Source organism: Bison bison, unplaced genomic scaffold (assembly GCF_000754665.1).
Source record: "Bison bison bison isolate TAMUID 2011002044 unplaced genomic scaffold, Bison_UMD1.0 scf7180017864452, whole genome shotgun sequence".
Lineage (NCBI taxonomy): Eukaryota > Metazoa > Chordata > Mammalia > Artiodactyla > Bovidae > Bison > Bison bison.
The window spans coordinates 11,122,225-11,134,802 of record NW_011495014.1 but is presented as its reverse complement, the minus strand read 5'-3'; the positions used below and the strand labels follow the sequence as shown (position 1 = coordinate 11,134,802).

The 12,578-nt window shown below is 38.9% G+C and overlaps 1 protein-coding gene across 2 annotated transcripts in view; it reads left to right on the top strand.

The window, feature by feature from the left end:
* UPP2 (uridine phosphorylase 2) overlaps positions 1-7,008 on the top strand; it is a 36,990-nt gene extending 29,982 nt beyond the window's left edge. For both annotated transcript variants that reach the window (XM_010859014.1, XM_010859013.1), the window contains one exon: positions 5,742-7,008. In XM_010859014.1, the coding sequence (XP_010857316.1) occupies positions 5,742-5,893 (152 nt within the window). In that variant the 3' untranslated portion in view covers positions 5,894-7,008. The remainder of the gene's footprint in view (positions 1-5,741) is intronic.
* Positions 7,009-12,578: the final 5,570 nt, after the last annotated feature.

The following is a 12,578-nucleotide window of genomic DNA, read 5'->3' as shown; positions in this document are numbered from 1 at the left end:
ATAGCTATAACAAACTCAACTGGTTTCTTGTTATTCAGCTACATTTATGGCTTGGGATTATCTAAAGGACTCTGGAATGCCTCATACTCGTCCCAGTAGGAAGTGGCAAAATGTTATAAAGTTAAGCATCCTTTTGCTATAAGGTTCATATAATACTTCTATATCTCCTAATATCTGATAGATGGACAAACTACTTGAAACGGAGCCATGGACACCTCTATGTCACTGTTGTTATCTTGATCTCATTATGCTGAAAAAGAATAGTGGGAGTCCATTGTTGCTTTAACAAAGATTTAAGTGAGGGAAATAGTGGTCTTCACCAAATTATTCTACCTTGAAAGGCTGAACCTTCAGAACCATGTAAACCCACTGTACAATGCTATATACATATATTCATCTATGGTTCTATAATATGCACACACCTTTCCATCTCTTAAAACAAAATCTACTTTAATTAAAACCCCTAACATTCTGGTTAAAGATGATATTCCTTTTGCACTGGGAACTTGTGATAAGTATGTTGAGTTTTTATCCATCTTTAAAAGACAGTGCTGGCTGCCTTTTGACACATGCTTGCTTGCATGACAATATATGAAACCTAGTATTTATCCAAGATTAGGTTCACTTAAATCTTCTTTGTCTTTGGTTTTTGGCAGTACTCACAGTGGTTTATCTTTAGGGTAAAGGAAGAATTCACTGTTATTTCTTTTGACATATACTGGGAACTTTGGGGATAAATTCAGTCTTCATAATATTACTTTACTAGAGTTTGATGAAAGCGAGCAGAATCCTGACTTTAATTCCATATTATATTCATCTGCTGATCCAAGAAATGAAGGCTACTGGGCTCTGGGAATTGCAGGATTATCATTGATAGAGTAAACAAGATATTACAACAAGGATTAAAGATTATATTCAGTCTGGAGCTGGAGTATTTCTTAACTCAAAAATGGGAAAACTGGGGTTTTAAATTATTATTATACAAAAGCAAAAGGTGACCCATTGCAGTTCTTCACCCTCACAGTATTTGCTGAGAGATACTGTAGCTCAGAGAGGCTAACAACTTTCCCAAGTTCTCACACTAAATAAGAAGTAGCTGAACTGGAACTGGAATTGACCTCTCTCTGACTTGAGGCCCCTTTGCACCATGCCCTGCTGTGTCTTCCCGGCAGCCTCCGATGGATACACAAGGTTCAGAGCCTCTATTCACAGGAAACAAAAAAATAAGTGCAGATTTTTCTATTTTATATGTTGTGAGCAGATAGTTGTGCTACTTCAGAAAGCAAAGCCCCTGAAGGCTAATCATATATCAAGATAGTGTTGAAATCAAGTAAAGCATCACATAGATACTTATTCAGTTGTAAGTATAGACATTATTTTACTGAGAAAATAAGTCAGTGTATTTGAGAAATCAGACATAAATATAAGTAATCCATGTATTATGCTTATAAAGGTAAAATTTTTTTAAATTGTTTCTTCTTATTTTGCTGGTTTTTACATATTTTTAATGAAAGTCAGTGTCTAGAATTTTGTTTGATTCATTTTAATTCTACTCTCCTGCCTCTATCCTACTTCTGCCTGCCTTGTACCAACACACTCACCCATTAGAGAATGATTTGGATCCATGGATTCAACTTTTTGTGTGATAGCATTACCTGTGACCTGCCTCTCTCCATCTATGACCCCAGTGAGGAATTCTCCCTGCTGGAGCCCCCAACCCCAGCACAGCAGCTTCCATCCTCTGCCCCTCCTGACACAGCTCTGCATGGAGGTCCAGCATCCAACAGAAGCACAAGTTCCCAAGGTTGAACCTGGATCTCCAGGAGATGACAGCATGGTCCTCACACCAAGATAATGTGAGACACAGATGCTGAGGGTGTGGGCTTGGGTGAGACCTTTGAGGTCCAACCTGCTCCTTTCTCAGAGAACAAGACTCAGAGAGTAAAAAGTGACCTGTCAAAGGAAGCACAGCTAGATCAAAACAATGATGGACTAGCCCTGATATTTCCTGCCTCTTTGCTCCCACTTTCTACACTACTCCATAAGGTATAAAAGAGTAACATATTTATCTATTGACAGATTACCTATACTTTCCCCATATTTTAAAAAGGCATGAGCAGCAGCTTTCAATAAAAGATGAATGTATAAATAATTTAAGCAAAAGTAAAGAGAATAAGAGGCATGTAGTTAAGGGAGTGAGTGAGATGTTCTCAATAGCAAAGAGCTACCTAAAAGGCCAATACTAAATATAAATAGTCTGAGTTTCCTAGAAGCCAAGTTGAAAATGTAGACTCTTTGAGTAATACAGCACTAATTATCTTGTAAAAGAAAGCATTTGAAGTTTGTCATAAAACTTTATTCAAATATGTTAAACATAAGTGATCAGCTGTATTACATTGATGGTGTCTTTAGTAACACTTTCGTAAAAGATATGGGACAATTTTTGATAGAGTTAATACTAAATCTTAGTTCTAATCCAGAATTTCTTTGGGAATATAAAGTGCTAGGGTGCAGGTATGAACATTTGTTTTCATTTGATTTAATTAGGGATAAAGTTTAAAGTCTTTAAGGCAATAGTTGTCAAATATCAATGTGCAAATAATTTAACTGATAATTTTTTTTTTTTATAAAATAAAGCTTAACTGTCCTTTTTCACTCCTCACTCCTAATTCTGTAAGTCTGCTGTTGCTGCTGCTAAGTCGCTTCAGTCGTGTCTGACTTTGTGCTACCCTAAATTAAAAGACGCTTACTCCTTGGAAGGAAAGTTACGTCCAACCTAGATAGCATATTGAAAAGCAGAGACATTACTTTACCAACAAAGGTCCGTCTAGTCAAGGCTATGGTTTTTCCTGTGGTCATGTATGGATGTGAGAGTTGGACTGTGAAGAAGGCTGAGCGCTGAAGAATTGATGCTTTTGAACTGTGGTGTTGGAGAAGACTCTTGAGAGTCCCTTGGACTGCAAGGAGATCCAACCAGTCCATTCTGAAGGAGATCAGCCCTAGGATTTCTTTGGAAGGACTGATGCTAAAGCTGAAACTCCAGTACTTTGGCCACCTCATGCGAAGCGTTGACTCATTGGAAAAGACTCTGATGCTGGGAGAGATTGGGGGCAGGAGGAGAAGGGGACAACAGAGGATGGATGGCTGGATGGCATCACTGACTTGATGGACATGAGTCTGAGTGAACTCCGGGAGTTGGTGATGGACAGGGAGGCCTGGCATGCTGAGATTCATGGGGTCGCAAAGAGTCGGACATGACTGAGCGACTGAACTGAACTGAACTGAACTGATAGATGGCAGCCCACCAGGCTCCCCTGTCCCTGGGATTCTCCCGGCAAGAATACTGGAGTGGGTTGCCATTTCCTTCTCCAATGCATGCATGCATGCTAAGTTGCTTCTGTCATGTCTAACTCTATGCTACCCCTTGGACAGCAGCCTACCAGGCTCCTCTGTCTACAGGATTCTCCAGGCAAGAATTCCGGAGTGGGTTGCCATTTCCTTCTCCAATATACAAATACTAGATTGGCCAAAATGTTTGTTCAGGTTTTCCCGTAATATATGGGAAAATCCGAATGAACATTTTGACCAACACAATATTTTATGTGTATATGCACATGTATATTTTTTTGAAGAGAGGTTCCAGTTACAGCTTTTATCAGGGGGAAAAAAATTAATGATCAAAGAGTTGAGAATCACTGGGAGTTCCTGGTGCAGCTCTGAGTGGATTGAGCTCCATGTTGACACTGGTGTGTTCCCATCCCATTGCAGCCTGAGGTCACTTAGCTGACAACCTCCTTGGTGACAGCTAGGTAACTAAATGTCCCTCCACAGGAGCCATCCTCCCTGCCCAATATGAGGATTATGGTAGCAAAACTGTCAGGCTTAATTCTGAAAAATTGTTTTGGGTAAGTTGGTCCCTTTTAATTGCTGGTGGAAATTGTAATTTTAGATGACAAGATTATTACAAGCTGCTTGTTAATCGGTCTGCCAGCATCAAGAAAACCCCACTGAGATCACAGTGACCTGTTCTTGTCCCTCTTTGGCACTACCCATGAAATCACCAGAGAAGACATTTAGTAAAGTCAGCTCTTGCTCCTTGATAAGCACGAGTTTCCTTTTATCCCTCTGCCAAGTGAAGGATTAGAGAAGGACTTTCATCTTTTCCCTGTTACCGCCAGCCCAGGTCAGCCTTCACAGACTAGCTGATCATTAACTTGAAAAGCTGAGGAAGTTTCTAGCCCTTCAGTTTGCTTGTTTACGTGTTGAGCCAAGTTGCTTTACAACCGGATGATTTTTGAATAAATAGGGTCCTCGGTGATGAAATATTTGACTCGGCTCCAGTTGGATATTTTCATTGCTTTTCACAGGTCACTGAGCAGGAGAGTCAATTTGACTGGTAGGTCAGGACAGGTCTGCCTTATGGTTTGCCATGTGCCTGCTCAGTAGAGGAGGGATGGGAGGAAAAGGAGTCTTCTCAGCAGTTTACGAAGCGGGGAGTTGATTGGCTATTTACTAGCTGTGTCTTCCTGGGCCTTTTGACCTCCCTAATTTCTCATTTCATCATTTGTCAGAAGAGGCTAAGAATAATAGCTAGCTTATGGCACAGCAATGAGGTCTAAAAATGGTATCGTAAATACCCAGCATATAGCAAGAGCTAAACCAAACAAAAAAGATAGTGCCTATTATAGTTACAGTCCATTTTTCCTTCTCAAATCCAGAAGTTTGAGATAGCAGAGAAGTCAATAAATAAATATCACATTCATACCCAACTTTATCTTCATGACCTCAAAGCCTGTGAAGGTAGCTACATCTAATCCCAGATCCACTGAAATCCTTCTTTAAATGATGCAGATGAACATAGAGATTATGATACTGCTATCAATTCAAAGTGATTCTCACTGATTTCAGTGTATGATATTCCTTGAAATCAAAGATTTCATGTGAAACGGGCAATAAAAAATTTGTAGGGTACCCAGTGTTTCTCTCCAGTTCTTGATGGAACAAACCAAGATGTTGCCTTTATGGTGACTTATCAAAAATGAAACTTCCATTTTTTAGAAAAGAAAGATGCTTGTTCTTTCCCCTTAGTTTTGCAACTGTCCCAAGATTTTGTCATCATTCTTTAGAAACTAAATGCTAATAAGTGTGCTACTTCATGGAGCTGATTCTTATGTTGAAGCATATTGTTTCACTTTTTTTCTCAAATTTCAAAAGGGTCAGGACTTGTCTTTAAGGCTATTTCCCGAGGATAGTGTTCATATCTCTTCTCTGGTTACTTCCCTTCCCAGGAGGCACACTCAAACATTGGATCAAGGAGTAAAATGTCATCTCAGGAAAAATGGCTAGCTCTCTAGTTATCCTCAAGAAAGAAAAGTTTGCTCTAAGAACTGGAAATGGGACAGAAAGCTGGAGGTTTGTGTATCTTGAATGGCAAAGATCCTTTCTCGTTCTTGTCTTGAATATAAAGCTTTTCTGAGCCTTAATCTAACCAGTTGTAGGGGAAAGGAGAAGGGAGAGTACTGACAACTATTTCAATTAATTTATTTAGATGGAGTGTTTGATGGGAGTCCACAGAAACATGAATCATAATATAGGAGTCTAGAGGGTTCAGTGGGTTGCCTTCACACAACAGGGAAAGCGACATAAAGCCCACGTGCAAGGGACATGGGGACTGTCCGGTCAATGTTTCTATAAGAAAGATAAACCCATTTGCTCAGTAATGGTCTCATTTACGTTTCCAGCTGCCGTGGTCTGTGTGACACTTCTCAACAGACTTGAATGTGACCAGATCAACTCTCCCCACGATGTTCTTGTGGAGTACCAGAAACGGCCTCAGCTCCTAATCTCCAAATTCATTAAACAGCGGCTTGGATTATGTGACCAGACATCATAGTTGGGCAGCTCAATCCTTCTCTGCAAATTCACAGTTCCAGTCATAATGTTGAAGTCATATATTATTTGTGGCATTTTTATATAGTTCTCATCCACATGGTAAAATCATAATTGAATGATTTTATAAAACCCTTTCTCTTAAAAATGAATTTGTTGAAAAGAATTTAATAACTTACATTAAATTAAGTTCAGATTTCATTTTAAAATGAGTTAGCTAAGTCAGTCTAATAATTAAAATTGTAAAACTGTATTGTGACATTTGGAGTTTCATATGCAGCATTAATTAAGTTCACATCAAAATAGATCAACCACTTGTAGATTCAGTTATCCGTCACTCTGCTTCTGAAACCAATCCAGAAATTCATGTTAGGATGTTGTCAGGCACTTCTAGGTGTTGGACAAGTGACAGAAATTGATCATGCACATTCAAAATATTTACAGAAAAAAAGCCTCAGTGTAATGTAGGTCTCTATGAAAAAGCTACTCATAGGGAAATAGGACCATACTTCTTTTTTTTTTTCCCCTGCAGGATTTTAGTGTACCACAGAATAGGATTAGAGGCTGAGGTTTGCCCATGTTTGTGATTCTACCACAAGCTGTAACAACTCTAGATCACACATTGATTTTCAGATGAAAACCTTTGGAAATGCAAAGAAAGATCTTCATTTTTCTTCCAAAATCACACATGATTAAACTATTTTCTAACAAATTTTTCTTTTAAGGAAGTGCATTTCAAATGGGCTGTATTTTTAAAATTTCATTTCATTATTAACCTCATAGGCTGAGGAATAATAACAACTGAATTTAGACTTGAGTTCAAGATGTTAAAGTCATCCTTTTGTGTGACTTTGAAGTGGTCTTGCCTGCACCCTGCCCCGCCTATTCAGTTTGACCCTCTGGCAGGCATGGTGTCACTTGGAGGGTACACCATGCTTTGTATGAGTTGATGCTGCCTGGAGGGGGCAGTTCTTCTAAAGATGATACACTTAGGAGCTGGGAGGCATGGATGGAGGATGCGTGGGGGATGGCTTACAATCTTGAATAGTATGTAATGTTGTATACATATATTTATATTGTTGTGGCTCAAATAAAGTTTAATCCCAACCGTGATAGAGATTTTTTTGCCTACTGTAATCAATGACAATAAACAATCCCCAGAGAGGAACATCAGTCTGGAAACATTTTTGGTAACAGTTATGCTTGGAGTGTTTTTAAAGCCGTCCCAATAATTGACCATCAAATACCATGATTAGAACTAAAAGTAAGGTAGAATGACATTATAGTTATTAGGTGGGGTTTTCACTATGTTTCATTTTTTTTTTTTTCAGACAAAGTGGACAGTACTTCAGAGTGTTCTCCATAGCCTTCAATTTGAACTTTTATCTGTCTGTTTCTGAAAATCTTATTTTCCTTTCTATTGAGAGAAGAGGAGGTTATGGGGGCAGAGAGAGAGAGCATTAAATACTCACAGTTAATCCTCCTCTCAGCTCCTGTGTAGGGTGTGTATATGTGTGCACACATGCCAGAAACCTAGGAAACCTTTTTCATGATTCTGCCTCCTCATCCAATCAATCACCATGCCTATTAATTGATTCTAAGACATTTTTCCAAACTGTGCTTCAGTGAAAAGCCTTCCCTGTCCTCAAACCAGATTTCTCCCAGCCTCACCCATAGCTTCCCACAGCACCCTCTACAGCTTCTTTAAAGTATTCATGACAGCTTGCAGTTGTGTTGAGATTTGGGTCTTTAATGTGTTTAGACTATAAGATTCATGAGGACAAACACTGCTGCTAAGTCACTTCAGTCGTGTCCGACTCTGTGCGACCCCATAGATGGGCAGCCCACCAGGCTCCCCCGTCCCTGGGATTCTCCAGGCAAGAACACTGGAGTGGGTTGCCATTTCCTTCTCCAATGCATGAAAGTGAAAAGTGAAAGTGAAGTCGCTCAGTCATGTCCGACTCTTCGCCACCCCATGGACTGCAGCCTACCAGGCTCCTCCATCCATGGGATTTTCTAGGCAAAAGTACTGGAGTGGGGTGCCATTGCCTTCTCCGTATCTCATTCTAGGTGCTTCATTTAAGTGAAGGATATATTCTCTGCAAACATTTCCCTTATAGACTGTCACTAAAATGCCTCTAGTCTTTGCAAAACCCATCCTCTCCTTATTCAGTCCCTTGTCAGCTCAGCTCTCCCTGGCTTCCTCCCATGACATTCTACTTTGTGAAGTGGAAAGTTCTCTGTATCATCAGTGTGGAGTTGGGGTGATGTCTAGAACTTCTTGTTTTATCCTATAGCACGTGACTTTCCCCTCTGTCAAAATCAAACCCCAAATTCACCCTTTTTAGGAAGGTCTCCAAGTTTAATTCCCCTTGATTCGTCATACCTAGTTCCTTAGAGAGATACCAATGTGTTCTCATTTATATGCTTTTTTGAGAAGACTTGTACTTTTATGTGAACCTGGGGAATGGATGCCCAGCTTCATTTGGGAGGCTCATGTTTCCTTTCTACCCTTTGACTGCCATGGAGTGTTATCCACTGCAGGCATTCAGCCACTACTCAGCTATGCCTGCCTTAAGTCTAGGAACCACCTCTTCACCTCACCCCTAACCTCACCTGCACACTCATTCAGTCTTGCCCTCCTAGAAGTCAGTTCAAGAAACAGTTAGACTTGCAAAAATTCCTCTGATTATTTCTATTTATGGGTGTTTCCTTGCATTTTTGGTATGTTTTTCCTTTGTTCACTCATTTGTTATAAATCTACATCTCTCCTTTTTCCCCAGAAGAATAAGAAACAATTTATAAGGAAAAATTAAAGTACATCAAGATAGTATAAAGTAGACATAGTGGGGGGAAAAAAAGAAAAAGGGAAGGGAAGGGCCACCACTAACAAAGCCTGAAGCTAACACCACAATGCGTTGCATATAGCCCATGCAGTGGCAGACAGTAGGGCCTGAAATGGCTCTGGGTTGCCCAGCAGTTCCTTCATAAAGAAAAAAAATTTACAGCGCCTCTAAGATAAAATGTGAACTAATCATCAGAAGAACAACTAGTCATGCTTCTAAGAAGTTAGAGTGTAGTGTAGTGGTGAGTGAGGGAGGTGGGGAGGGGGAGAGGTGTGTACGTCAATGCCTTTACTCCAGGTGGCTCTCAACACTGGTGCACGTTGGGGTACCGGAAAAGCCTTCAAAAAACACTATTTGGGGCCCCACCTCAAACCAGCTAAAGGGGAATCTCTCAGAGTGGGATCGGGAAGCCCTATTATAATAATTTCCCCTGATGATATGCAGCCTGGGTCAAAAGACACTGATTTAAAAGAACGAATAGTCTGTGAATCTAGCAGGCACTCCTCCAGCTGAACTTCTAGAAGTCTTTTGATGATGACTTCATTGGAAGAGTTATATACAGATCAAGCTCTTTTACTTGATTCTTACTCCTCAACAGGAACAGGATCCTTTTGTTTTAGTATTTTCAAGTGTACAATATGATGATTTGATAATACATACATTCTGAAATGATTACCACAGTCAAGTTAATTAACATATCCATCATCTCACATAGTTATATACATTAGCGAAGCTATGGAAACAGCATGTGTGTCTGTTGACTGATGAATGGACAAAGAAAATGTGTTATATATATGTGTGTAATATATACATATATACACACAATGGAATATTATTTAGCCATAAAAGAGGGGGAATCCTGCCATTTGTAACAACATGAATGAAACTGGAGGGCATTATACAATAAAATAAACCAGACAGAGAAAGACATATACTGTATGGTATTGCTTATATGTAGAATCCCCCCAAAAAATCAGATTCATAGAAACAGAGAATAGAATGGTGGTTACCAAGAGCTGGAGCAGGAAAAGGGGAGATGTTGGTCTAAGTGGTCAAAGGGTACAAATTTCTAGTCCTAAAATGAGTAAGTTTTGAGGATCTGACATGCAGTATGGTGACTCTAGTTTAACATTGTATTGTATACTTGAAATTTGCTAAAAGAGTAGTTTTTTAGCATTCTCACCAAAAAAAAGAAACAATGTATTAACCATTTTATATCCCAAGCAATGTGCACAGTGCCTAACACATAATAAAAGTGGATTAATTATACATATTTTATCTCTCTCTCTCTCTATATATATATATATATTACTATCGATTGAATTTTTGTGTCCCCCTCACCTAATTCTTATGTTGCAGCTCTCACCCTATATTGTGGCTATGTTTGGAGATGGGGCCTATAAGTAATTAGGTTCAGTGTGGTCACAGGATGGGGCCCTAATCTGATAGAATTATTGTCCTTATCAGAAGGGACACCAGAGAGTTCACTGTCTTTCTCTCTGTGTACATATGGACTGGGAAAGGTCCATGTGAGGATGCAGTGAGAAGATGGCCATCTGCAAGCCGGGAAGAGAGCTCTCAACTGATATGGAGTCAGCTGAAATCTTGATCTGGAACTCCTAGCTTCCAGAACTACGAGAAAATAAACTTCTGTTATATTTATTTAATCACTCAGTCCCTGGTATTTTGTTATGGCACCCACAGCTAAGATATATATCATATATATGAATTACATGTGTATACATATATATATATATATGTATATATAACCCCGTAAACAAACAAACAAAAAATGATCAATTGATCAGTTAATACAAATACATAGCTGACTGCCTGTCAACTTATTTTGCCTGAATATTATCCCCTGACCAACCTTTCAGAATAACATATGTATATTATTCAGCGTAATTTTCTGTGTGAGATCATTACCAGCCAGTTCACCTCCTCTGTTCCACGTTTCACTCCAAACACACTGGACAACTGACGCACAATGCAATCTTAGTAAAACTCAGTCTTTGGTCCAAAATATCCTCAGTAACTTTTCCTGTCTTATGTTTACACAGTTATGGAATAGTTATAGAATGTTAGTAAGTGCTCTGCACTATGTAGGTACTTAACAAGGACTAAAAGCTATCACCTTCAGAAATACAACAAAATGAGTTTAAATTTTATATCCTTCTTCTAAAAACATAGCTCTTAACATTTGGATTCATTTAGGAGACCGTTGATAGCAATCTATGGACCAACTCCACAGAAAAAGGCATGTTCACACATGTAACTCTGAGTTTGCACATAATTCGTGGGTTTGCACACCTTCCTCAGGCTGTCATGGCAGGATACCTGCATCCCCTGCCACAGGCCACAGTCCTTCTGGGTGACCCTAGTTACAGTGCTGTCCTTGATGTTCCGGTTATCACTCCCCTCCAGCCACCTCACTCCAGTGCTAACAGCTGTTCTGGCTACACCACCTTTGTCATTCCCTAAATCCTGCTCACCCTTTTGTAAATAGTTCAGTAAATTCTCTCAGTTTCCTAGTTTAATTGTGCCATCTGGTTCCTGCTGGGGCCCATTAATACAGCCTCCAAGATACATCTGGGGACCCAGAACCATTTGAAAAAATGTAAGAAGCTAAAGTCATTCTATGTGCAGACCTTTCTATTATAATGTGTGTTTTTTTTTTTTTACTGCAAAACAGAAGTTAGTATTTTTCTTCTTAACTGGTAGAGTACTTTAAAAAATATATAACCTTCTATTCAAGACTGTATATTTGTATTTAAAATTCTCCTGGAACGCTTTAGGACTTGTAGCTTGAAAAACAGAATGTTCAACTTACATTTTCTTAGCTGGCTGCTGGGCATCCCGTGTATGATAGAACTGAAAGCTTGAATAAAAGACAGATAAATGGCTTCTACTGCTTGCCTCCAAGCTACATGTTTCGTCATCCTGACATGGAAGGAAATTAAAATTGTCTGACATACTGAGCTTCATAAAACCACACTGTTCCTCTCCAGGATCCTGTGTGCCTCTAGATGTCTATACCATGAGTAGATTTTTTGGGGGGATTTGATCTACAATCTTCATCTCAGGATTAAAACTTGAGCAAACTCAATCCTTAGTTATTAGGGTCTCTCTCTAACCCTTTAAAAAATAAACTATACAACCATTTCATTCATCAGTCCACCTGGACTTTCTCTACCTCTTAATAATCCTAAAATTTTGGCCAGTGGGTCTACCATCCAATGTCTCCTAAGATGAATAACTGAAGATACTTATAATTTGCAAACTGCTTCATTATTTACTTCTTAAGGGTTTTCCTCATTTCTTATTTGCTTTTTTAATCCTTCCAAATAGTTGTTACTCAATATAGAATCAGCTTAACATTTATTTTTCTAAAAACTGAGCAATTTTCACTTGAGAACAAAAGCTCACCATTAAATCACTTTTCCCCCTGAAATTTTAAATGTTATTTAAACATTATTTTTATAAGTATAGTTTAAAAAATCATCAGGCAAACAACCTAAAAACCAGTATCATCTAGTTTGTATAGGATTAGTAAAAAATTACCCTCCAAAAGGCAGTAGTTTAAGATCATGTCCATTTATTTTCTAAATTTCCAAAGTGTTTTAGAAAATCTGTTACTCTCTACAGTAGCTTAGTCATTAACATTGTGAAGCACTGGGTGCATTCCAGAGTTACAGAAATCATTTGAATAATCTGATTTTGGCCCCTCCTCCGTTAGAAAAGGAAGTACAGATCTTTAAAAATCTGGTTTCTTCTTTTTACTTTCATATGAGTTTACTTTTTCATCTGAGTTTATGGACATTTGCATTTGTATTTTCTCCT